This window comes from Triplophysa rosa, linkage group LG14 (genome assembly GCF_024868665.1).
Source record: "Triplophysa rosa linkage group LG14, Trosa_1v2, whole genome shotgun sequence".
In the NCBI taxonomy this organism is placed as follows: Eukaryota; Metazoa; Chordata; class Actinopteri; order Cypriniformes; family Nemacheilidae; genus Triplophysa; species Triplophysa rosa.
In genome coordinates, this window is record NC_079903.1 from 1,916,119 (window position 1) to 1,943,463 (window position 27,345).

Sequence of the window (27,345 nt, forward strand, 5' to 3'; positions counted from 1 at the left end):
CTCTCGTTTCCTTGTTATCCTTCCCTAAGTGTTTGATTACCCACACCTGCCCCATGTCTTTATCCCTTGTTTGTCTTGCCTATATATACCCTCATGTTTCTTTGTCCTGTGCTCGTTGATTGTACTGTGTGGATTATGTTTGTGCTCTCACCCATGTTCCTGGTCCTTGCCCTGTTCGTGTTTCGTGAGTTTTGTGTTTTATGATTTAAGACGTTTGGTCGTGTCCTTTAGTTTGGTTTAGTGTTCTTGTTTTCATTTTGCCCCCCTCGTGGGAAGTCTTTTATTTCAAGTTTGTTTCTTAGTTTAGTTCCTGTTTTATACCCCCTCGTGGGTTTTGTGTTGTGTGTGTTTGTAATAAATATTTTCTGTTAACCCCTTCACTGCCTGCCTGCGCTTGGGTTCTTCTCTCTTGCACGCCAGCCGTGACACCATGAGAGAGAAATGTGTTTATCAACGCGAGTCAGTAGAATGAAATTTGTGAAGTCATTTTAGAATATTGTGGTAAAATAGGCTTATAAGGCTGTTGATGTGTCACTATGAAGTATCACAGAGAATAATTTGAATATCTGAATCAATTTAAATAGAGATATTCAATATAAGTGTGGTTTCTTCATCGCTATTGTCTGTCTTGGATGTTTTATTGATTATAGTCGCAAATAAAAACACACCCAACTCAACGACTGAACACCTTGTATATCTTTATTGTTTTGAACCTAAAGGATATACAATTGAAAATACTCAAGGCTTTGCTACATCTCAACTAACAACAGCACAAGATTTCCAAAATCCAGTTTTTCCTCACAACAAATATAAAAATGGAAAAAGAGCTGAAGTGGGACCAAACATAGCAGAAAATCAAGCTTTGAGACGCTGCATCAAATCATCTCAGTGACCCTGTTTAAATGCAAGCATAGACACCAGCTAAAGCAGGTCGCAAAGCTCTAAACACCTCTGCTCATCCATTGAGAAACGCTGATAATATTACAATGTGTCTGACGAAGATACACAACATGGGTAATTGCTCTCATTGGTTATTTACATTGAGGTTCAAAGTAGGAACCATATCATTCTGTACATTTACAATGTGTCCTTTTGATGGTCTACTGTTAGTCTACATCAATATTTCAGTAATATATCGTAATAAGTTTTACATGAAAATGACTCTAACAAGTAGGTTTTTGTTTTCATTTTCTAACGAGAGCATGATGTTTTTGTGGAAAAATGCACAAAACTCCCTTTGTTTTATCATGCCTTTTGAGATGTTGTCATCACCTAACTACAAGAGGGATTTATGGGTATTCTGCTTTCATAAGGGGTCATTGACACTCACAGACACCGTGTGGGGAAACTGCTCGACAAGAGCGCAGTCATGCCTTTATACAAACAATACCAGAACATTAAACAGAAAATAATGTACAATAAAAACAAATATAAACAAATTACAAAATGATTGAGAGATTAACTATGCTGCAAAAAATGAAACGTTGAACATAACAGGAACAAATGAGCCAGTGGAAATATTAGGGAGGTAGGGAATTGTGGGATGTAAGTGAACGTGATGATATCCCTTTAAAAATCAGCACGGCAAATCTCATTGGGTGTCTGTTTTGGGAGGCTTGACATCATGTTGGGCGCTGCCGGCAGGAATCCAGGGAGAAACGGAGCGAGAGCTGGTCTGCTTGGCCATGCTGTAGTGACTGATGACGGTGTAAAAGCGACCGCGGTTGTTGGCATCCTGGGCAGTGTAGTAGGCCTCCAGTGAAGCAGGAATACAGCGCTTGTGCTGTCAGGAAAAGTGGAAATGTAACATTAGCATGTCCATTTACACAGAAATTTGTCACGTCGAGCTGTTCTTTCTTTGTATTGATCTACAGTAAATTCCTAGAAATCCACTGTGAATTTCACTCTGACAAACATTTAAAATATAAAGATGTACAATAAGATAAATTACGTTTGCAAATATTAGATCATTAGCGTGAACAGATCAAATTGTGTATTGTAGTATACCGTAAACAAATGAATTTAGTCTTTGTAGATAAAATTGTGTTCGATATGTCTTGAGTCAACGGCAATTTCCAACTTTTTGCCAAATATGTTCTATTAAGTGTGGTATGCTGTGGGAACACAGTTAAAAAAGGAGATCTCATTTTGGAACATATGGAGTGTCAAACATTCAGCTTGACCCATGTCTCACCCTGTAAGATCCAACACACAACTCACACTTATGCTGCGTTCATACCAAACGTGAATTAAGCGTTTTGCGTGAGTAAATTACATGCAAAGTCAATGCAAAAAGGTGAATAGATGCGAATCGCGTCTTCAGCGCAAGTTGAAAAATGTATTTATTGCTGGCCTGTTGTTGTAGTTTAATGAACATGAAGCCTGCATCCGCTTACCTTATACACAAAGCCATCAGGACAGGTGTGATCATAGGTGAAGGCTTTGTACACCACCAGGAACACTATGCAGGCCAAAAAGGCCAAAGCCAGAATAATAAGGATGGTGACCTGCAATAGGAAAAAATGCACACATTTTACCACAGTTTATACCACAAATCCTAATAAGGGATGTTACAAAATAAATAGCTTAAATACAGTCTGAGCCCAACGATATGCCCAAAATGCCCAAGAACTCAGTACAAGTAATTCACACATTTCAAAATGAAAGATTTCTTGAAATGAACTGGAAATTGAGAGAGATAAGATCACAAAAAAGGTTTGAAGCTTGTTTTGGTTGAAATAAAAACTTTGCTGTAATTTCACAGCAGGTTTGCCAGTAATTTACTGTAGATTTAATTTACAATTTTGTTTTAAGCATAAACGTGCCTAGTTTATATATTTTTCTTTCATAAAACAAGACTAAATATCTTATCTACATCACTTTTCTTGTTATGTAAATTTATCATAATTTAAGTAGTTCTAAATATTTTTACTAGAAAACAAGACAAAAATGCTTAGGAAGAATGTCAATTTTTGCAGTGTTGCTGTGCTAATGCCAGTCTCTTCTTGCTCATTTTGAATCTCAAAAGTCAAAGTGTTTTAATTTTGATTAAAGTAATTGAAAACAGTACTAATAGGAAATTAGTATTAAGTAGTAATTAAATTTACAGAAAGTTACTGGCAAACCTGCTGCAAAACTACAGCAAAGCTCAGGGCTCAGTGCTTGGACCGTTGCTCTTTTCCATATACATGACATCCCTAGGTTCTGTCATTCGGAAACATGGCTTTTCCTATCACTGCTATGCGGATGATACACAACTCCACTTGGCATTTCAGCCTGACGATCCAACTGTTTCTGCACGCATTTCAGCAAGCCTGAGTGACATTTCTCTCTGGATGAAGGACCATCACCTGCTGCTGAACCTTGCAAAAATAGAACTGCTTGCAATCCCGGCCGAACCAAAGACTCATCACAACCTCTCCATTCAACTAGGCTCATCAACAATCACACCTCCCAGAACGGCCAGAAACCTGGGAGTGGTAATCGATGATCAGCTAAACTTCACGGATCATGTTGCCAGCACACACCTCTACAACATTAGGAAAATTAGACCTTCTTGTCCGAGCATGCTACGCAAATCCTAGTCCAGGCTCTTGTCCTGTCCAGACTGTACTACTGCAATGCGCTACTGGCTGGACTCCCAGCATGCACAACCAAACCTTTACAGATGATCCAGAATGCAGGGGCAAGAGTGGTCTACAATGAACCGAAGAGAGCACACGTCACTCCTCTCTTCATTAAGATACATTGGCTCCCTATAGTCGCTCGAATCAAGTTCAAGACTCTGCTCCTGGTCTACAAGACCACCACTGGTTCGGCACCCCCTTATCTTCACTCGCTATACAGACCTATGTACCCGGAAGAACACCCTACGCTTCCCAAAAATGGAAAAAAATCACTCTCACGTACCTTCTCTGGATCTGTTCCACATCTGTGGAATGCCTGCTGCTACGAGATCAGCTGATTCTGTAGCCATCTTTAAGAATCGGCTGAAAACACATCTTTACCGTCAACACCTGACCGATTAGTTTTGACTTCTGTTTCTTTTCTACTCTTTCTATCCTTAAAAAAAATCCTTGGCTCTGTACTGTATACTGTTGTAGGCTATATGAGACCAGTTTTTACTGCACTTATGCTTTTTGTTGTCCTTATGTTGTTCCAATTGCTTCTATTGTTTACCTCATTTGTAAGTCGCTTTGGATAAAAGCGTCTGCTAAATGACTAAAGTAAATGTAAATGTTATATCTAAACCACCGCAAATACAAAAACAGAATTGGGACTAAATGTTCGCTTGGAGACAATGGTGTGATCGCAACTCCGTTGTCTTTTTACCCAGCAGCGCTAATTTTTTCACATCACTGTCAACTTCAAGAACATTCACCTCACAGGATGCAGCGCAATCTGTCACGCCACATTTGTCTCAACAAAGCGGCTCAAACGAGGACTCCGTGTGGTCCAAAATACAAATCCGAGGCTTATAGAAGGCAATTCCTGCCCAGACCAGACCAATTTGTCAGGGGCGATTAGTTCGGTAAAAGCTGGGCCACTTTCTGCGTTTTAGTCCCGGAGACAGCAAATGGATGTTTTTGAGCACCGACTAATTAGAATTATGCAAATGGAAATGAAAGATAGATGAGAAAAAGCCCACTGACATCTGAATATTTCAGAACTCTTTCACCATCATAGAGAATGCCGTCTGTTTGGTCGAACCACATTAACAATGTTAACTGAATCCACTGCACGGTGGATACTATTCTTGCAACACAGATACAAGAAACGTAAAAATTGTGAGTGCATGTTTTAAATAATGCAATCTTTTTATACATATATGTGGAATCTGGTCTAAAACCAACCTAGACAATATTTTTAAGCACCGTATGTACACTTGCAACACAAAACAGGCCACAACATTATGGTGTCTGCTAGGGCAGTGGTTCTCAAACTTTTTCGTTGTAAGGCCCCCCTTGTGTGGGTCGCATTGCTTTGTGGCCCCCCAAATAAAGACGTATTATCTTAAACTTAGAATTTTAATTAAACTAAATACATATTCAATGATACTATGCTAGAACATCAATTTTGTTGTTTGGTGGTATTATTTTTCTGATGTTTGATTGCACAAAATGTAAGATAAATTTCTATACTTCATAAAATACCACAAAATCAGATTTTGTGGTATTTTATGAAATATTGAAATTTTTCATACATTTTGTGCAATCAAACATCAGAAAAATAATATTGCTGCCTCGCAGGCACTAAAACAGCAGGTCACTGGAAATTGGAACAGATCTATGATGTTTTTGTGGTAGAAAATGAAGAGAAGATACAGATGCCCAGACTGTCCTTCTCCCTCCATATCTACTGTATAGCATCGGATTTATGTAGGCTATTCTGTCTGAACTTGAATAGATGAAACTCCGATGACCTTTATTCTCTCTCCATTTATCCGTTCTCTCAGCACAGATTAAACAAGTGTACAGCTTGATGTCCTTAGCCAAAATTGGCCGCATTTGTGTTGCTAAGCAGTGGGAAAGATGCCAAAATGGCTGTGTGCCATTCACGCTCTGAGCGGCATCTTTAAACCACTTTTGCATTTCAAACCACCCTTTGTCAGATCACCTGATGCAACATTTTCAATAAAGGTATGTGTTTTGGGAAACTTTTACCAGCGGTGAAATTTGACAATAAATCCAATAATGCTTTGCAGGGAAAGTCTTTTTCGAGCACATGCTGATGCCGGCCGTATAAAACAGCATTCCAGGTGAAAGCCACCATGGCGTCATGCTGAAAAGGCTCCACTCATTTACTTTCTGCAAATTATTTATGCTTGACTGTCTTCACGGACATTAAAATCACCCCCATCCCAAAAGAACGAAAGAGAGGGTGGCGTAAAAGCTCTCTCTGCTGGATCCACTTTAGATCGGAAAAATTCACTTCGACTCTGGTCTCAGGACAGAGGTGCCACAAAATGAGGTCATTTCCACTCAAACGTCAACGTGTTTGGGACATATCAGACACGCCACCATCTGCTTTCCTGTTTGTTTTTGCTCATACTTGCACAAGGTTTTATTAATCACTGCAGTGCCCTTCCGATGAGATTCAAGGTTGTGGGGTTTTGTTGTTTTTCTTGGTCTTCGGCGCCTATTTTTTGGGGTCAGAATAATCTATGTTTGGAAAACTATAATCCCCAGGGTGGATTTATCTTGGCTGGAGCACTGGGGGTATTAATGCTTTATGCTGATTCTGCATGTGCGGAGACCAGCATTTTTATGATATATTATAAATGTAAATGGCGAAATAAATAAATGTATAATTTTCACATTTAATGTTAAAAGTAGTAATGTAAATAATTATAAATATTATTGTTATTATTATTATTTATAAAGTTATGCTATGCCATTAAAAGGCAATTGTTTCAAGAGCAAGAAATACAAGGGATATATTATTTTGAACCAAACTAACTCCAGATTGGTCTGATATCATAATTTCTTTGCATAAATATGATTTATGATCCAAATATTCAGGAGTGGAGGAAGACCAAATTTAATAAAGATATTTCCATATTGATTTCCCAAATTGAATGTTGGGGGTTATACCCAGCAAATACTGTATCTTTTTCTCAATTATATTTATTACCAATAAAATATATGACATGATATTATACATAATCCAAATATGGACCATAAATTGACTCTGGACCAGATATTAGTCGACCATGTCACCAATCCTGGTTTCCCTTACAAAAATAATAAAATATAAAATCATAGCACGCAGCCCAAAGACGTAAAGCTGAGGGTAAAATATTTTCTCCAATCCCAAATTAATATTTATAGACGACCAGAAGTGAGCCATGTTTTTTCTGATGATTCCGATCAAGCCCGACACAACAATGGTGGCTCACCAATGGCATGAGTTTCGGATAGAACTATCCAATATCAGACAGAACGACTGTTAAGAAAAACCTGATTAAAAACAGGCACTGCTTGATGACGCTGATAAAGAAATCACACAAAAAAACAACACATAAACATAGCGAGGGGGACCATCATATAGCAAAGAAAATATATATCAGGAGCAGTGTTGGGTGTAACTAGTTACTAAGTAATTAGTTACTGTAGTTTAATTACAGTTACTTCTGATGTAATTAAACTAAATACTTTGTGTAATATGTGTGTGTGCAGAAGAGGAATTTACATCAAAATTCAAAGTCTAACTTAAAAATCTGTGCTTTAATGTATAATTCTCACATTTGTAATTAATAATAATACTTTATGTAGTTTATATTATTTATTTAAATGAATTAAAAGAGCGGTTTCATGTCTATCCTTGAATCACTTAACTCATCAATGTTGATGTAGGATATAGAAAGTAATTAGTAATAAGTAATTAAATACTTTTTGAAGAGAGTAACTTGTACAGTAATCTAATTACATTATCGAATGTGTAATTAGTAACTAGTAATTAATTACTTTTTCAGAGTAATTTACCCAACACTGATCAGGAGGTATAGTGCCATATTTGTATCACATGGTTTACTCGTGTTACCTCAAAGAAAGGCATTCATTATAGAATGACATTCATTTGTATGTCCGAAAAGCACACTATTACTAAGGTAATTAAAACAAAAACGGGCCTAGGTGTAACCATTTAGCTCAGTCCAGTTAGCCCATAACAGTAGATGCAACCAACAGAGGTACTGTGAGAAATCTTTCATTTAGTTGGTTTGCACCTATCAAGAAAACACACCATCTGCTTAACTGCCATGAAGATTAATGAAAATGTTAGCAGATAGCTCTCTCCAGATATCCATAAAAAACAGTGGACAATTTACTGTGTTAATAAGAATAAAGCCCATTGCACATTGAGTCCGAAATTTGCGTCCGAAATTTCCAAACGTTAAAAAATACGACCTCACTTTGTGTCAATCACATTTACACACTGCCTCCGATATTTTCGTCCGTCATAAAAAAATTCGGACCGGGTTCGATTTTCTGCGTTTTCGCATCCGTAGCAAGCATTTTGAGTGGCATTTTATAACAATTCAGAGACACCGTACAAACGAGAGGCAAATACGAAAAAACGCATACGAAAATTTTGGACTGTATGTGCAAAGACCTTAAGAAGCTATGTTTTGTCCATTTTTTTTACAGCCGTTTCACCTGTATTCAATTTTGCACTGCGTTGTTTTTTAGAATTAACGGAAATGTCCGTAAATATAACAAAGAATGTAATGGCAGAAAAATACAGGTTCATTTTCCTATTTTTTATAGAGTGTAGTTTGAGTGTACTGTACTTTGTGGTTGTCTACTTGTACGTCATCACAGTCTGTTCCATACAGTTAGTGTAAATACAAGATCTTCCTGTTTCTTCTCTCTAGATGTCAAGGACATCACAATGTTTTACTGTCAGATTTGAGGTTTCTTTTTTTTCATTGAGCCTGTTCTTTGTACCTTCTTGTTCCTCTCTATTACAAAATCTGTCCATAATGCTCGCTGTATAATATTCTCTGTCTTTCTACTTCTGTTTGATGAATACTGCATGATCTTTTCTTGCTCGAATGTTCTGCAGTTAAGGACGACGTTTCCTATCCTCAACAAGCCTATAGTTTGAAAGAGATTTTATCCTGTTATAACCTTGCTAATGGCTTCGACCGTTCCACAAAGGTGCATTTGTATAATTATCGTAATTATAGCACTATTTCATTTACTCCTCCAATATTATGCACTGTATCCTCACACACAAGGCAGGAACCATTTTGCGTCTGCCATTACTAGTTTTGCTACCTAAATAGGCTTTCAGTCTAGCTTTATATAATGTGCTATAATAAAATATTAAATGTTGCAAGGACATTCAAAATTACTTTTAAAAGAGCATATGTTCCATAAATTTAGGTTAAGTTATAGGTGAATAACTGCCCAACTCTCTCTAAATATTTTTACTTTTTTTACATTTCATAATGTCTATTAACATTTTTCTTAGGAAAAGAAAAATTAGACACTAGTGAGACAAAACATTACAAGAGTACACGGCAGTACAGAGCTATTAAATGAATGTGAATAGGACGGCTCAGACAATTTTAGTACTGGAAGAGTTTCATGAGAAATATTAAAACGAGAAATTGAGTTTGTTATATCTTGACTTTTTGATTGTAGACTGGTATTTCGCCAAATCTGAGAACAGTTTAAGATTTCTCAAGAAGCTTTAGGAAAAATATTACTGCGGTCTTCTCACAAGAGGAACCTAATAAACACTTAAGCATAAGTTTCCTATGGCACTGTACGATCTTCATTAAAGCGCAATATCATTATATTTCATCTCCCTGCGGTCTAAGAAAAAGATATTAGAGACATCTCATTCGTGATTTGATTTCCAATAGGTGTAAATTATGAGAATTCTGGGATGCTCGAGTTTTGGCTCAATGAGCATCTTTTGTTGCAGGTCTCGGTGTCTCCGCTCAAGCGCAACTGAAACAATCACCCACACGCACAGCCAGACCACTTTCCACTCCATATGTGCGAGCAGGTCCATCCATCACAATTTCCTCAGGGGGTCCGAGACTCTGACATTCATATCTACTCTTGCCGCATAACAGTGGTGCCCCCAAAGCAGTGTGATGCCAGTCAATAAATAAATCAATGGATCCCTGAGCTATAGCAGGCTGAAGACTCGCTTTTCTCGAGTAACTCCGTTATGAGATGTGAGCCAAGCCTAGCCACAGAGCATTAAGAAAGTTATCCAGCTTTTGGCATTATTTGATAAATAATGCCTTAGATATTTGCTTTCAGAATTACCCTCTCGCCAACGGTGGATTTTAGAGTGTTTTAGAGACAAACACTGGAAAACTCACAGAGATTTTCAGAAGAACATTTTGTGGGATTTGTAATCTTAGGCTTTATGTGTTCCTAACTATTTGCTTACAGATGCAAAGAGGTGGAACAGGCTGAAGAGAGGCTGGGGAGCGTCTCTGTGAAGCATTGCACGTCAAGGGAATGGAAAAGATGAATGTGTTTATTCACTATTTACAGAGTCAATGCCCCTGTCTGGGATCTCTTCTCGTTCTGCTCCAAAACCTAGTGAGCTACCTATGTAGACAGCATAGGGAATCATAGAATATACCTCGTTTCATCTGACATGTGTCTTGCATCAGGAACGCAAAGAATGAAGTGCAACAATCCTAGTGGGAAAAAAATCAAGATTGTGTATAAGGTATAAAAAATACTGAGAAAAGTCTTTGTCTTTCAATAAATAATATATAGCTTATCTAAAATATAGATTATTGTACCAAACATTTATGAGTATAGACGGTTTCAAAGCAACAACATAAACTAACGGTAACTGCGTATGAGCGCATTCGTGGACTGCCCTTATCTTGCAGTACACATTCACAAACAATAGAGTGCTTGTAGATTATTTCTGATGACAAGCAAAAGAAACCGAGAAGAAGCATTACTTGGCTAAACTTGTCTCTTTTTAGACTGCGATACCAATCTCAACCGCTAGATGTCAATGTACCATATGGTTTCTTTAAATGCGACCGAACTAAATTGTTTATTTAAAACAATTGTTATACAATAAAATAATAATATAAATTAATATTAACACAAATTAAATCAAATATAAGTAGTTATATTATTAGACACTAGCCAGACCGATAAACAAACACAGACCAGAGGTTAACTGTTTAAAGTGTGTTGTTCTGCTGAACGCAAAGAAAAATATTTGAAAGAATTTTTGCAACCAGTTCTGTGGCACTATTGACTACCACAGTAGGAAAAGATAACTACTATGGTAGTCAATGGCGCTTCAGAATCATCTGGTTTTGCCACATTCTTCAAAATAACTTATTTTTTATATACAGTAACAGAAACAAAGAAATGTATACAGGTCTGGAACAACTTGAGCGTGAGTAAATGATGAGAGAATTCTCCTTTTTGGGTGAACTGTCCCTTTAAATATAAGCATAACACTTCCCTATAGTAGGGGCTAAAGCTTTCTCAATTCCGCAGTAAGTTCCACACTGTATTAAAACTTATTTGGGTACTCATGTTTTTTCGCCTTGAAGCAAGTTTTTAAATGTAATTATGGTCTAAATAGCATGAAAGTTAAATATTCATCATATAAATGTTTTGAATAAGCCAAAACAGTTTTGGCAACTATGAAGACTGAAACACCAACATTGCATCAGTCATACCGATTCCATTTCCTATAAGCGGAAGCGACAGGAATTAATTCTCCTCGGGGATGCAGAGAAATGTCATGTTCAGCTCCAATTACTTCATTCTGAAATGAGCCAATTAGCCTGGGTCTCTTCAGAGATACCCAAATTGCAGGAGACAAAAAGAACAAGCTTTTGACAAACACGTTTTATCTGAGAATGCTTCACAATGTTTAAGCAAAACACAAAAAAGACCAACCTAGTGCTTTATTCTTTTCTTGTCATCTGTGACACCCTAAAATGCATTAATCTGCATTGGATGGACAAGCTGAGACCTCCAAACATCTTGCAGTACTTTTCTTTAGGTAACTAACCAGTAGTGAGACATATTTGTTAAGTATACGGTACATAAAAACTGCTTGACGACTACAATGTACAATAGTTTACGATACTGTAAATGTCCATTTGTACTTCAATCGTCTTATACTGTATGTAGTCTACTTAAGTTGTGCTAACCGCCTCTCAGATCCACCGCAGAGCTTAAAGGTTTCTGTGTGTGTGTGGGGGGGGTTGGGATAATCAACAATATGGCAGAATAACAAGACAGGCTCTCCAGGGCCGTGTCTCTCACACCAGCGAGCTTGTGGGCATTTTGGCCATTAGCGCTGCTAACAGTGCGCGTTGAGAATGAGAGAGAAAGAGAGAGAGGACCTGTGCAGCAGGGAGAGCTGCTCTGTCACTAATTGCTCCCCAAGCACCCCCACAGGTACACAGGCAAGAGGCTTGTGCTCAAGAGAGACACTTGGTGTCACACAATACCATGAACTCATTCTGCTGTGTAGTCAGATGCAATAAATTGCATGCTTTGCCATTTTCATGGCAATTTTTACTAGCATTGGCAAATTTTCTGACAAGTCCTGTCATATTACAAAAGAAATAGGAAAATGAAGACTCTTAGGGCATTTTGGTTTCATACGGTATGCGCACGCGTACATTGAGCATGTCCGATCACGTTGAATAAAGTCGACTTTATACTTATGCTCGATATCTTTAGGTTCACTGTTAAAATGCCAGTGTGAAAGCTAAGCAAACCAGGACTAAAAGTTTTTTTTTTGGTTGCAAATGTGAACACACCCTTGAAGTCGAAAATTTGGCAAAGGTAACGGTTTCGGTTCCCAGCGAACAAACACACTAATGAAAAAATAGACTGCAGCATTGTAAGTCGCTTCGGATAAAACCTAAATGTGAATGGATAAATGTCATACGGCTTGACGAAATGTCACTTAAACTAAGAAACCTTGCTGAAATTTGTAATTATTAGGTTAATTTAATTCAAATATTCCCCCCAATACGATATAATGAATTGTATTTTGCATAAATAGTTGAAATCAATACAATTTTCTTCAATAAGCATATCCCACTTTCATTACTGCAACGATACTAAATTTCTCCAGCGATACCAATAGCTGTTTATTGTGAGTGATATCAATACTGATACGAATTCTGAATATTTCTTAACTTTCTGAATGTTATTAATTCATATTACACGGCTAATTTGAATGCTTGATTCTGATTGGCCAGTCGCGACATTCAAAGGGTTGTTATTTTCAAATAACAAAGGCTCAAAACTAATAACACCCTGTAACCCGGATGCTGCAAATCATTTTGAGAGGGGCAGTTAAATATTACACAAAACTTAACTATAAATATGTCTTTTAATAACATATATGACATTATATTTACAAATGATTAAACCAATTTGCCTGTTCGTGACGTTTCAACGTCGTTTCTTACTTTAAAACCGAAACTAAACGGCTTTTTCTCGCGGAAGGTCTGCATTCGGTAAAAATGAGCTAATAAAATATTTCAAATTCACATTTTATGTTTTTTTCTCATGTGGCAAGTAGCCGTGTAATAAGCGGAATAATGTACAAGCAGCCGGCTGTTATCGCGAAATAAGCCCCTTCAGTGTGATACAAGATCACACTGTCAATATTAATATTGAACATCAAACTGATGATGTTTCTTAACATTTTCTCTGTACGGAACACAAATTCATTGCATTTTTCTGTCCTCTTTTGATTGACAGGATATATCGGCCCTGACCATCAGCTGTTCGGCCAATGTATTAAAAGCACTACATTTGAGTAAATATTAACATTATGAAATATTGTAATATTACAGTACTAAGAATTAATGAAATATAAATTGCTATCAATGTAAGAATTATACATTTCCATCTTTTGATTTGCGGATAAACCCATTCTTGACATTTTGTGAGACTCATCTTAAATTGTCTTGTATTAAAATCCATCCATTAACTGTGTTTTGTGTGGACACCGTCCAGATATATTGGAGTATTAATTGTTTGGGCAAGCTCACAATGTGTTAGCATTATGCTGAACTTACTCGTCTGTCTGTTAAACCATCATATAGTAAAAAAGCCGAAAACGTACTTCGACGAACTGTCGCATTATCACCAGGCATCAACGGCCAAAAAATGCCTTTGCTACAACTCACTCTGTCCGTGTCAATAAATGGATGATATTTCTATTCACAAAGATGGAGACAAAAGAAACAGCCATGCTTCTCCAGCAACGGTGGAAGGTGATATTCATCAGGGTTTGAACAGAGGAAAAGCCATCTGGTGTCATAAATCATTTCTGTCGCCATGAACAGAGAACATCACGTCCCCCAAAGCAGTTCAAATACACAGTCGCATTTAAACATGACAGATTATTCCAGTAAGCTTTCACACAACTCCTGATGATTTGACAAAACACGACAAATGCACGGATGAGATACAACAGTGTGATGTAACGCTCGCAAGAAATAGGCAGACAAGCCTGCTGGATGATTTAAACACTTCTGGACAAAGTGTAGAAAGACTCTGTAATTTAAAGTGATGGGACAGCACAGCAATGTTTCGATGTATTTTACAAGGCTAGAACCACCATTAAAAAAGGAACAGTTCACCAAAAAATTGATTTTTTTTCATCAAGTATTCAATCCCATGTGGTTCTTTATATGACTCTTCTGTGAAACACAAAAGAAGATATGCTTCAATGCTTTTATACCAGCATCTTCCTTTGTGTCCTGCAGACGAAAGAAAGTCATTCAGGACCTTTACTGTAGCACGTCCACGGACCACCTACAGTCTGTCCACTAACTGACAGAAACTCCTCATCTAACCACGACTATCTCCACAGCCGATGAGATGTTTTTATCTTGCCCATGGAGATTCACATCACCATCATTCAACACGATCAATCACTCTGACAGCGGTTGTCCCATGCATTACCCGGGGTCACTGCTTGACGACATATGGTTTTGCCCAAGCAAACGATTTGTCAAATTCAATGAACGGCAATCATCAGAAGGGGGTGGTTCCAGCAAGTCAACATCACCGCAGCATAGCATGGTCTCCTGACTCCAGGCTGGGTGACAACCGTCTCTGTTTGCTGACACTCCCACAAGATTGGGTACTTTATTTTGCGACTGAGCAAATGCCCTGTAACAATTTACTGCGTGTATAGGGGGAATGGATTGGCAGGGTTGTACAAAAGTGGATGGATCGCTCTGCGTGAAAGCCTCCTATCTGTCAATGAGAGGGTGAGTTACATTGCACAGACAAAGGAGAAACGCTTTCGAACGCTTGCAGACTTTCAAATAAAAACTGTCCTTTGGTAAGGTCACAATACCTTTGCTGTATGCTCTTTATTAAACCGTTCATAGATTTCAATAACCATTCCAATACCAAACATTGACATGTAATACATTGTATTTTTGAATTTGTAATATATTGTATTGAGAAAAATTACAATAATGCCATGTACGAAATGAAAGTGATTTACTGGCAGAGCACAAATTTAGATTCTCTTAAAACAGTATGAATAAAAGAGGAACAAATATAAAGACAAATGTACAACAATGTCACACTGTTTTTCAATTTAATTCAGTTCCATTCTATTTTATTTATATAGCGCTTTTCACAATGTGCATTGTTCCAAAGCAGCTTTACAGGAGGAAAATAAAAACACAGAAAATGTGAAATACAGTAAAGTGCATGGTGTTGTATAACAAGCAAGATCATTTTAATAAATCCATGTTAACCTAATCTAATATCTACTACCGGTGAGCTAGCCAACGTGGCCCTGTGGTGAGGAGCCCAAACTCCAATGATAAATAAACAGAGAAAAAACATCGGGAGATCCCAGACTCCGTCGACTCGGGAGGGCCAGGTCCCCTCTGACGTGTCACAGCTGCACTCAGTAACTTTGATTAAAAGTTTGTGAATAACAAGGAGAGCTTTTTAGTTACTTTTAAAAGTTACAGAGTAAATGTGAAGTGAAGTGAAAGTGACCTATTAGTCAGATATGGTGACCCATACCCGAAATATGACCTCTGCATTTAACCCATCCAGAGAGTAGTGAACACACGCACAGCAAGTGGTGAACACACGTACCCCCGGAGCAGTGGGCAGCTATCACTGCAGTGCCCGGAGAGCAAGTAGGGGTAAGGTGCCTTGCTCAAGGCCACGACTGCCCTAACTATTTACAATTTTGTCTCATTTTGTGACTGATATCACAATATATTACAATATATACAATATATCACAATCAGGGCCGGATTAAGAACACATTGGGCCCTGGGGCTATAGCAAACCCAAGAGCCCCCTTCATTTTATTGCCACAGTTTCTTCTACAGTGTTAGTTAAATTTAATTGCTATTATATTTAATTTCTAATTATTTTACCAAATTTTCTATTATTGTAATTTAATTTTATATTTAATACTTATATTTAATCTCTATTTTATACAAACTCAAGTTCGCATACTAAACCTTCCAGGCTATTAAAAAAACATTAACATTGACTCCTGTCCCACTGATGACCGCAAACCAGACTTAGTAAAAGATAACTTTGAGAAGGAGTGCTCTCCCTCGCAATTGTTACCGATCAGATGTGCTGTCTGATGTAAGAGCCGGCACAAATATTTCACCGTTGCTTTCTAACGGGTTGGTTATAAGAGCAATAACTTACTGCTGCTGCTAACCTTCAACACGTAAAGCACATTGCTCTGCGACGGTGGGTGATGCTAAATGTGTATTGCCGCTGCACACAGGAATTTCCTTGGGCACAGATGTTTTGTCCGAAAGGGAACTGAAGTAGTTAGTTAGTTCGTTTTGGAATTTTAGCTGTAAGATTAGCCTCACGTTTTTCCCTTTCAACTTTATTTCTCCTTTTTGCGCACCACTATCATTTTTTTGAACACCAGCGAGCCAAGCGAAATACTTCATATTCTCGACATGTGAAAGCATAACGCAAAGAGGCGTTTCCCGACATGATGGCGCAAACTGTAAAGTGATTTTGATTGGACGTCATCAGTCAGGTACATTTTACAATAGTTTCTTGCTATTTTAAAACCAACCCCCTATATGATTTGTCAATCAATGATGTAAGGACAGCTCCCATTTCCTCTAGCCAATCAAGGGCCGCCTCCTTCCGCGGGCTTCAGCCCCACCTAGCCCTTTTGTCAATCCGTTCCTGATCACAACATATATCACAATATGACCGCTATTTTTACCCTCTTTTTTAGTGTTGTTCCCTCCCACTGGCTCTCCAGAGATGTTAAAAGGAGACAATAAGGGTTTAAATGAGAGCCATCGTCCTCGGCAATGCAGTGTGGGCGAGCCATATAAGCGGTCTTTCTAGCAAACATGTCTGCCGCTCACCCAGCCCTTCTTCTTCATTCTTATTCTGCTGTTCTCCCGGAGATGACGAGACGAACAGAGCAGCATTCCAGTTCACTGTCCTCTATTTCTCTACCTCTCCACCCATCCTGATGTCTGATGTCTGCTTGACATCCATTCGGCACCGTGCGTGAGAATTCATGTGTCAGTGTGCAGACGCTCTCCATTAGAAAGCTTGATTATTTTCAGGCAGATTATTAATTGGTTTGCAGCACTGCCTGAAGGCTCTGCAGCGGTGTGTTGCTGTAATTTGACATGTTATCTATTATAAGTGTGTATGTGTGTGCGCTACAGTCGGTTACGCAGGAGCTGTTGAAGCATAAAGAGTTGAGGCTGTTCACTTTACTGTCCTGTTTTTGTGGCACTAGATGCATCACACAGAATAGCAAAATGATGATTGATTCAAAACAAGTTTGAAACACTTCTACCTAGTTTCTACCTTCTAACAGTCTCACCTCAATCTCAGTCACTGGACGAACATACGAACAAATGCACTGCAATTCTGTTTGGTGTCTAAAGCACTGTAGAAAATATATACTGCCGGTGAATGTAAATTTTTGAAGTCATTAGAGTCCCAAGACGAAGCGGTTCCTGCTATACTGTATAAAAATTTCTTCTTTAAAGGGATAGTCCACCCAAAAATGAAAATTCTGTCATCATTTACTCACCCTCAAAGGCACCATTGACTACCATAGTAGGAAAAAATATTATTATTATATATAAACATGACAAATTTGGAAGAGTTTAGGAAAGCACCCAAAATATTTTCTACTATTTTGGGTGAAGTATCCCTTTAATGCAAGTCTATGAGGCTTTTGGCCTGCACCAGATGACATACTTGAAGTTGGTTAAAAATAAACGGAAATCAATTATTGAGCAAGAACACAAACACTATTCAACCAGTGACTTATCATACTTCGATTCAAAACAGTAAATGTATAAGTGTAAAAAAATGAATTAGCACGATTGGGTACATTTTCGCAGGAAATTTGAGGTTGCAGCAGAAAAAGTTGACAATGGCGCTTTTTTAGGGGAAAAAAATGCTCACAATGTTGTGGTTACGAATAGCAGCGGGCGATGTTCAAAGATACCATTTGTGTACGAAGGCAGCTTAGAGAGACGGGCTTCATAGGCAGAGTAACGGAAGTCTATTTGAATTATAAACAGAGAGCTACTTTGCAATAACCAATCACATATTTAAAAACTCTAATACTAATTTCTCGCTAGAAATGCAATCAAAACTGAAAATTAAACTTACATGTATATAAAACTATGCTCCAACGGGCACTTTCGGCCGCCATTTTATTTTTTCGAGCTTGAGCCTTCTCAACCAATCACGTTCCTCGCATGTTGTTATGGAAACGACAGGTCTCTGTCATTGGTTAGCTGTGAAAAAGGTGCTTGACGTAGGGTGTTTTTTCAACCTCAAAACACACTCTGAGCTGCAGAAAAAGACGCTGGCGCAGGCGTTTAAAAAAGCGCTCAGGACTTTTTTTAAAAACACTGTTTACCCCATAGGATTATAATGTAAAACAGATGCTAGCAGCTTCAAAAAAGAAGTCAAGTGTGAACACCGCCTTACCTGTCACTATGGTGCAAGGTGGTGTTACGTACATGCTAATTAGCATGTTCGTGATGTCATTATGCTGAACTTTCATTTACTCTCTGAACTAACTGTTTTAATACAACTGAAGGCCCAATAAAGGTGTTGTTGTTTATATTCATTTATATATTTAATGTTTCTGTTGTCAGACATAAAATAATAATTAAAGACAAATGCTTATGTTCATATGTCCGGCTAATGTATCACGTGTGTGGATGCTGTGGGTGGTGGATCGTCGCTTTAAACAATCGCTTAGAATTTAAATGATCATCTACATGGCAGCGTTTAATTGGATAAAAAACCTCCACACTATAGCTTTAAGGTTAGAATTACGAGTTTTATAAAGCCACCGATAATATTGCCTACTTGTCATCATTAATTCATCCTTAAGTCACCTCCTACATATTTCAGACCGAATATTCTCTCTGATGTGTCATAGTCGGCAAGTTAAATGCAAATGTGAATGTAGTTTAATGATGTCTTTTCATAACACCAATATAATGTAAAACTAACAGCATGTACTTAACTTAAACCACAACCATAATAAAACGCACTACCTATGAAAAAATTCTTGCTCTAAAAAAATGTATCTGGTTCTTTCCTTTCCACATGCTTTCGAATGAGTCTGGCTTACTTTTAAAGGTGATAGTTCACCCAAAAATGAAAATTATGTCATTATTTACTCACCCTCTTGTCAATTCAAACCTGTATGACTTTCTTTCTTCCGCAGAACACAAAAGAAGAAATTTTGAAGAAAGTTGGTAACCGAACAGCACGGGCACCCATTCACTTCTATTGTATGGACACAAAACCAATGCAAGTGAATGGGGGCCAGTTCACACTATTTTTAAAAATATCTTCTTTTGTGTTCTGCAGAAGAAAGAAAGTCATACAGGTCTGATATCACAAAAGTGTGATTAAATGATGACAGAATTTTTATTTTTATCACTTTAATCTTGGCATGGCAGTAATGTGGGTATTTGTGTGATGCTGATGTGATAAATCGCTTGTGATGTCACAGGCGTTACAGTGAAATAACTTTGGGTTGATTTATATACATAAACATTGATATATCAAATGTATCAATGTGTAGCACAGCACTCGGGAATAGTTGTAAAACTGTAAAAATCAAATACAAATCCGCAAACCCTTTCCTTCCTTCACCTGCCAAACTTGCCATCCAGGGTTCTAACAACAAAACGAAATCGCAAGACCTCTCTGCACAATTAGGTTGTCTTAATACCGCATTTATTTCAACGTGATCTCTTAATATGTTCCACTTGGCTGCATAAGACACCAAGAGACCTTTGTTTTGAACATTTAATGAGAAGGAACGTACCTTCTCCACTTGCTAGTGGAGCTACAGCAGGGAATATGAACAAATCCAACAGGGAGATATCAGACGCGAGTTAGCTCTTTGTATTCTGAATGGTTCGTCCTAGACAACAACCTTCCAGAAACAAGAGTTTTCTACGAGCAGCCCATTAAAGAAAGCTGGGATATGTCTCCTTTAATACATCAAACGATAATGAGAGACACCAAAGGAGGCCATTGTGTCTGTGAGCGAACAAGGCAGTTGTCAGGGTCGTGAGGTTCTTGTTGTCGGTGCATTGTGATTCCGAGGAGACTGGCAGTCTCATTCAGCATCATTTAAGCAGGAACTTAATGATTATGCCAGCGTTTCCTGTCTTCTACATCTGTCTCTACAATGACCTTCACCGCTACCGTAAAATGTCCCTCTAGACGTTTCATCTCTGCAACTCTGCATTAATGAAGTCCAAACCATTCACACTGCCAACAGCTCTCTATCACCCTGTCCACCCCTGGGAAGTGGACTCTCCCAAACACCCCCGCCTCCTTCTGTCATTTGGACTGTACCGGGTAGTGGCATTCGGAAATGTGTTGTGTGAAGACGTACAGTGCTTATCTATAGTTTGTAAAGTTTGAATAGTTAGTTAGTCAAGAGTGCCAGTATTCAGAGATTGTTGATTGTGTGCTAGAAACCTCTACAACTGGGTCTAGGTTTCCATCCAGATTCAAACAGAGTTGAAAGCAAGCTTTAAAAAAGAACTGGCGACCCTTGTCATGCTTGAATAGGTTGAGTTAAAAGAGTTGGACATGTGAGGTGACACTCATTTGCAAGCAAACTGGGATCGAATCTGGCTTTGGTCTTTCCCTCCTTTATCCCATGAATAACACGATAAAAACATGAAATTATAATAAGTGGCTGAAGATGTGGTTGAAATTTCAACGTAACCCCAACACTTGAACCTGGTCTTTTTCAGGCTACAATCCTGCTGAAAATCCGCCAGCATGAACTTTCATGCCAATCCAAGCTGGTTTATGCTGGATATGTTCTGGTCTCACAGAATTAGCAAAATGACCAAAACATGGGCTGGCTGGTGAACAGGGGTGTCACAATATAAGGATGTGATATTAATAACTGTAATACTATGCATATGATAATAATGTAAATAATTAAACGGCAGTATCTGGTTGACATTTCGCTGACATATTGGGTGGTGGTATTACACCCATTTAACATTTTGCCTTATGAGCCACAATGGTTACAAACTCTCTCTCTCTCTGCCTCCCTACACTCATGTAGGTGTGTGATTCGTTGGCAAAAAAGAGAACACAAATTAAACAACATCAAAGATGAATTTGACTGATGGCATTATTTAAAAAAAAATTAACATATCGTGAAAATATTGTTATCTTGAATTGTTTATGAGGGTTGGCGACGACACCATACAGGACCAGTATCAAGTATGCACATTTCAATACATGCTAAAGATCAGCCATGAAAAAGCCAACCAAGACAATATGAATTGAAATAATTAACATAGCTAATAGAAAATGTATTTGTTTGCTTATAGAATAAAAACACTACTAAAAAGAAGTCAGAGGGAGTTGCAATGTTCAAATACTGTTTCTATTGATGTGTTCGTCCAGGCAAACATGCCAAAGAAAAAGCTCAGTCGTACCTTCAGCCTTTCGGAAACCCCATCAGCGATGCTGATGGTGAACTCCTCAACTTTCGGGACTTTCAGTTTGGCCTTGTTCTTCTGCTCCGTCTGGTACTCAGTCCGTGTCTTTACCACCGCCTGCACAGAGAGAGCTTAACCATCAAAACAAATATAAAGCAAATTCACCAACGTGCCCCAATTATGTTAGACCTTTCGAAAAACATCTTGAACTGTAGTTTCCCGATTTCACAGATTACTGAGTGTTCCTGAAGCTCAACTGAGTCTAAGACATGCAAAAGTTGTAGGTTCAAAATGAAACCCCATTCAGCCCTAAAGCAAGTAAATTACGTTTGTAAATTCAGTTCCTGTATTTTATTTACAATACAGAACTGTAATTTTAATTTAAAGTGATAGTTCACCCAAAAATGAAAATGCTGTTATCATTTACTTACATTCATGTCATTTCATACCTGTGTAAATTATAAACACAGAGAAAGATATTTGGAAGAATGTTAGCAATTTTCATTGACTACCATAGTAGGAAATATTAAATGGTAGTCAGAGGTGCCCCAGAACGGTTTGTTTTCATAAATTCTTCAAAATTATCTCATTTTGAGTACAACAGAACAAACAAAAAGTTTTTTTCCTACTATGGTAGTGGAGAATGTCTTAGAACTGACAATTGCTAATATTCTTGCAAATATCTTTCTTTGTGTTCAACAGAACAAAGAAATATATACAAGTTTGAAACAACCTGAGGGTGAGTAAGTGAAGACTCATTTTTGGAAATGAAATTCAAAGTAATTAAAAAAAATTTGGTAATAAACATGCAATCAAAACACTTGAAGCAGCTTTTAAGATGGAAACCACAAATTATCAATGAAGTTACCCGCTCTTGTCCATTATCCTGTTGTGTCGAACTAATGCATGTAACTGATTGAACTAATAGTTTGTTTAATGAATCTGACTAAATTCAATTAACTTCTGTAAACCTGTAGCTCATAATAGAGCATTGGTTCACAGGTTCTATTCTCAAGGAACATGCACATTAAATGTAAACCTGTCACTTTGATTCAACATCCACTGAGATGTGGTCAGTTCAAGTTCCAACCTGTAAGAGCCAGTTTCTAAATTAAACATTTTGGCAAACCATTAAGCTGAAGTACAGAGAAATACCACCACCAGATGATGACATGTCATCATTGACCTCCATCCCTGCCACCCCATTTTCAAGCTCAACGTTGTTGAACTCTAATGTCCACAGAATGACAGAATTTCAGCACTTGTCATGAACTCTATAATTACTGCTTATCTGTCTCCATCCCAAACCCTTTGACATTTCATTTTTTCGCTGAATAACAATCTTGTCTACTTGAATTTCTCCTTCCATCACCTGAGCTACATGTGACACCCTGTTATCATTGGGATAGTTATTCCTGTTTTTGCAATTCCCCAGAATGCCCCGGCAGCCTGCAAGCAAGGTTGCGCGTCGCCTTTATTGCTGCTGATTTAAGCCATCGATAGTGTCAACACCAGAGACTACTGCAGTTCAGACTGGATTTATTCACTTCAATCTGAACATGGGTGTGATATGCTGTAATGACAACCTGTTTGCTTAAGGAATGTTGTGAATAATGATGAGATGAAGCTTGTGATCTGCATGTAATGAGCAGATGATGAATGTGGTAGTCTGCAGATAATATTGTAGGGTTTTGAAGAATGGCTTGAACCAGATTTTGGATGAGTACTTGCACTAAAAATTATACAGTATGTATGTTTTGTGGATGTCATGAAACATTTTTTCACTAAGAATACCCTTTATACCATTACCATGTCATTGTTTCTGACATTATTTTCTGCACACATTTTGCAACCCCATCTTTGATTCAAGAAAGAATGACGTAGGCTACTGAATACATTTATAGAATTTGCACACTTCTTATTGCCATAAAATACTATTAATTTGTCTTTTTAGATGACTTTGCTAATGTAAAATAAAGACTGCTAGGAGAGCTTTCAAATAATTTGCAGTCATTACTGTCTGACTTTTATCTGCAGACCTCAAGAGAAACATAATGATTTCCCGTGAGGTTCATTCCTGTCCTGCTTAGAGACGTTAATGTCAGGACTGAAAATTAATGATCATTGTACAAATGTTTGTAACAAGCTCTACTTCACAGTGACTTCAGATACAACATTCTCCTTTTTCTTCCAAATTAAATTAAACACTTCACCCAAAAATGAAAAAAATTACTCCCCAAGTAGTTCCAAACCTGATCCAAACCTGTATAAATTTCTTTGTTCTGTTGAACACAAAGGAAGATATTTGGAAAAATGTTAACAACTGACATTTCTGGGACATCATTGACTACTATAGTAGAGAAAATAACCATAACCTGTTGTCCATGGCAACTTACATGGCCTCTCTGTGGTCTCTACACGGCAAAAAAACAATTTATGCAAAAAATCTATAGTTCACGCTTATATATTTATATGACAAGAAGCCATGAAATAAGCGAAATAAATGAATCTGACAGTCGTTGATGTGGCGATGAAACAGTTCTTTCACAAAACACAAAACAATTCTGTCGGTAAAATTAAAACATGAATGCAAACCAAGAAACACTATAAATCCAAATAATAGATTTGTAAAATTGTCTATATTAATATATCATTTTCTGCCACTCCTTCTTTACAAATGCACAACACATGAGAGCCACTAGCGTCCACAAAGAGGAAAGGCTCGCTCGCTGACATAGACATGTTAATAGTCCAACACATCCTCTTCACCTCTGAGCTGGAATCCAACAGAGGACGCAGCAGCCTCCATATGACAGCTGACATAAAATGCCTTTTTCTCTTTGTCATGCAGGCCAATAAAGCGACAGAGACCCAAAGGATTACCCAGCAAAGGCAGGGGGGGCCTTAGATTAGGGTGGTACGCGCCTTTAAAATATGACAGCGTGCGCTTTTGTGACTGCCTTGAGCACAGGCTTGGCAAAAGTGACGGGCCACTTCAGTTAGCAGCTGCGAAGCATGATTGTGCCATCCTCAGCGAAATCCCAAATGAGGTCCAAAGCACCACTTGAAAAAGTGTCACAGCTCTCACCCTTACGCACACAAGCGGACTGGTTTGCAACCTTAATGTTGCAGTAAAACTGTGCGTACCAAAACCAGTGCAAGCAAATATAAATAAAAGTAAATAGAAGAAATAGACTATATTATAGTCTTAATACATTAAGACTATAATGTAACAGCAGCCGACAGGTTAGCACACAGCAGGGTTAATACACCAGCATGCTTTCTAGCTGCTTGAACTGGTTTGGACACGTTTCCATATTGTTTTCCTATGTGACATCAGGTGAGGGATATATTTTACGATCTAAACCGTAGTCGTGCTGTTGCACAAGACTCCATGAAAAATGGATCTTACCTTGTCTGGGGCTTGGTACTGAAGATTAGTGACATCCAAGGGTGTGATGAGGGGGACGTTTTGAAAGCCGTCCTCAACACTCACTGCTTTTGCTCCTTTGTCTTGAAGATTAGTCCCCAGTTTGACCATCTTTAAAGGATTATTTCACGTTTCACAAGCCTACAAACAAGGGGGATTTTAGGAAGTGTTTTGAAATATTATTAAAAATGTTGCTTGTGGTCACATATGGACTACTTGATCAAAACAAACACATCTATATACACATCTGGCACATCACCTTATATATCAATGCATTTGGTAAACACATCACGCGTGTCCGTCTGTTTCCAGTCAAAACGCGAATGTTGGTTTTTGTTTTTTATAAACCGACGTAGCCTATGTGAATAAACGCAAAATAAATTAAAATTCCGTGCATTGATCAAAACAAAGCCCTGTTAGTTGTTTGAAATGCAGGTGTCGAAACATCAGTCACAGACATAAAGCATCCGCACCCCTTTGAAGGCTGATTTACCAGTCAAAACAATTTATCTCTCTCCCAAACACGAAACGCACCAGCTGAAGAAAACGTTTTAAGCACGTACTCACCTAAATGTTTCACTTCCACGCTCTTTTCAGGCTCAGAGACCGGTTTGATTCGGGTTGTTGATGAGGACAGGTGGAGCGACGCGATGGAGAGGCTGTATGTGTGAGTGTGTGCGCTGATGCGAGAGATGCAGATACTGACGGCCTCCGTCCGCGCGCACCGCGCAGCATCCAAACCCTTAACTTACACTCGAGCCACTAGGGGGATCTAAAGAAACCCTACATTTTTTTACCCGACACTTAGAAACCCTGAAGCTCACTACCAGCCGACACAGTCTTGTTTGCCATCTGGTGGAAAACGGAGAGAAGTGCAGTAGCATTTTGATGTGTTTTGTTTGTTTTCGGTACAAACTAAAAACCGCCTTAACTATTGTTATTGCTTTTTCAAAACAGATTTTACAATAATAGATTATTTAAATAACAATATAATGTAATATAGATTGTTAGCCTTTGTGATAGTTCATTCAAAAATGAAAATTCTGTCATCGTGTATTCACCCTCAAATCTTTTTTACTTTCTTTCTTCTGCAGAACACAAAAGAAGATATTTTGAAGAATGTTGGTAAGCGAATAATACTGGACCCCATTCACTTCTATATGGATACAAAACCAATGCAAGTGAATGGGGTCCAGTTAACAAGATTTTATCACATTTTACACATTTTATCTTCTTGTTCTGTGGAAGAAAGAAAGTCATACAGGTCTGAAATGACAAAAGGGTGAGTAGGCTAAATGATGACAGAATCGTTATTTTCGGGTGAACTATCACTTTAACAGACTGTTTTCAGTTATAGGCATTTTGATCTGGTTATATTTTTTGATTAGGATAAGCCGCGTTTAATGAAATATAAATATACTGTTTCATTTTACAGAATTTTCGTGATTTTTTTAAATACGGCAAAAAAAGTCGGGTGTAAATTATTGAAAAATGTAAGATTACAAAAATGTTATCCTGTTTTTTTTCTGCCGCCCCGGCTGGTTGACTGATTTATTGTCCACATATTGGAAGCAAAAAAAACATAAAGAAGGAAAAATTTAACAAATTTCAAATTCGAAACAGAAATATTATAGCCATTACAACCATATGAAGGCTGCACGCACGGTCAAAATGTGTTTGCCCCTCCGCACTGGAGCACCTGTGCCTCCTCAAAACATAATTTATACAATATAAATAATTACTTGAACGCCCCCTAGCGTCCTAATAATGGCTCTAACAATATACATGAAAAAATATGTTTTTAAACAAACAAACAAAATAGGCATTCAACAGTTTGTTTGTTTTGTTATATAACCAACCGATAGCAGCATCCATATTAAGAGAGAATTACACATTTTTATTTAATCAGCATTTCTAGATGAACTTCAACAAAACCAAACCTCAGGAGTGACATAAAGTCATCCAACAGCAATGTGAAAGACTGACAGCATGACAAGACACATGAAAACTGTGATAAAATCCAGGTTATTATATAAAAAAAATATTTTCCTAAAAACTGTACAAATATTACTCTTGTATTGTTAAAAAGTGAATATGAACTTGGTTTCTTTGCAGTATTTGAGGTCTGAAAAAATATTTTCTGTTATTTTCACCTGTTTCTCCAGTTTTCATCTTCTGCAAATAAATGCAACTTGAATCAATATTCTTATTTGAAATATGGGAGAAATATTGCTATGAAATCAATGAAACAAAAAGTATAATTTTACCTAAACATGATATTGGCCTATACATTTCAAATTTGAATGGCGTTTGAAGAAAGGGGTAACAAATATATACATTCATGTGATATGGATGGTTCATAAGTTGTTGCAATTGAATATTTGGCTGTCAATATAAAAGCACATAAATAGATTTGCCT

The 27,345-nt window shown here is 37.7% G+C and overlaps 1 protein-coding gene across 1 annotated transcript; it reads right to left on the reverse strand.

Moving 5' to 3' along the window:
• Positions 1-683: 683 nt before the first annotated feature.
• On the reverse strand, positions 684-25,691 carry nsg2 (neuronal vesicle trafficking associated 2). The gene is made up of 5 exons (XM_057350367.1): positions 25,494-25,691; positions 24,909-25,067; positions 21,494-21,613; positions 2,397-2,507; positions 684-1,783 (listed from the first exon to the last, which is right to left on the reverse strand). The coding sequence occupies exons 2-5, from the start codon at positions 25,035-25,037 to the stop codon at positions 1,592-1,594; spliced, it is 552 nt and encodes a 183-aa protein (XP_057206350.1). The 5' UTR covers positions 25,038-25,067; positions 25,494-25,691; the 3' UTR covers positions 684-1,591.
• Positions 25,692-27,345: the final 1,654 nt, after the last annotated feature.

Bases quoted from the DNA above. Each gene is read 5' to 3' on its own strand.
- nsg2 (XM_057350367.1), bottom strand. From the start codon at position 25,037: ATGGTCAAACTGGGGACTAATCTTCAAGACAAAGGAGCAAAAGCAGTG. The intron at 21,614-24,908 runs GTAAGATCCATT...CTCTCTGTGCAG, and splicing joins AGTACCAAGCCCCAGACAAG to GCGGTGGTAAAGACACGGAC. The intron at 1,784-2,396 runs GTAAGCGGATGC...TTTTCCTGACAG, and splicing joins CTGATGGCTTTGTGTATAAG to CACAAGCGCTGTATTCCTGC.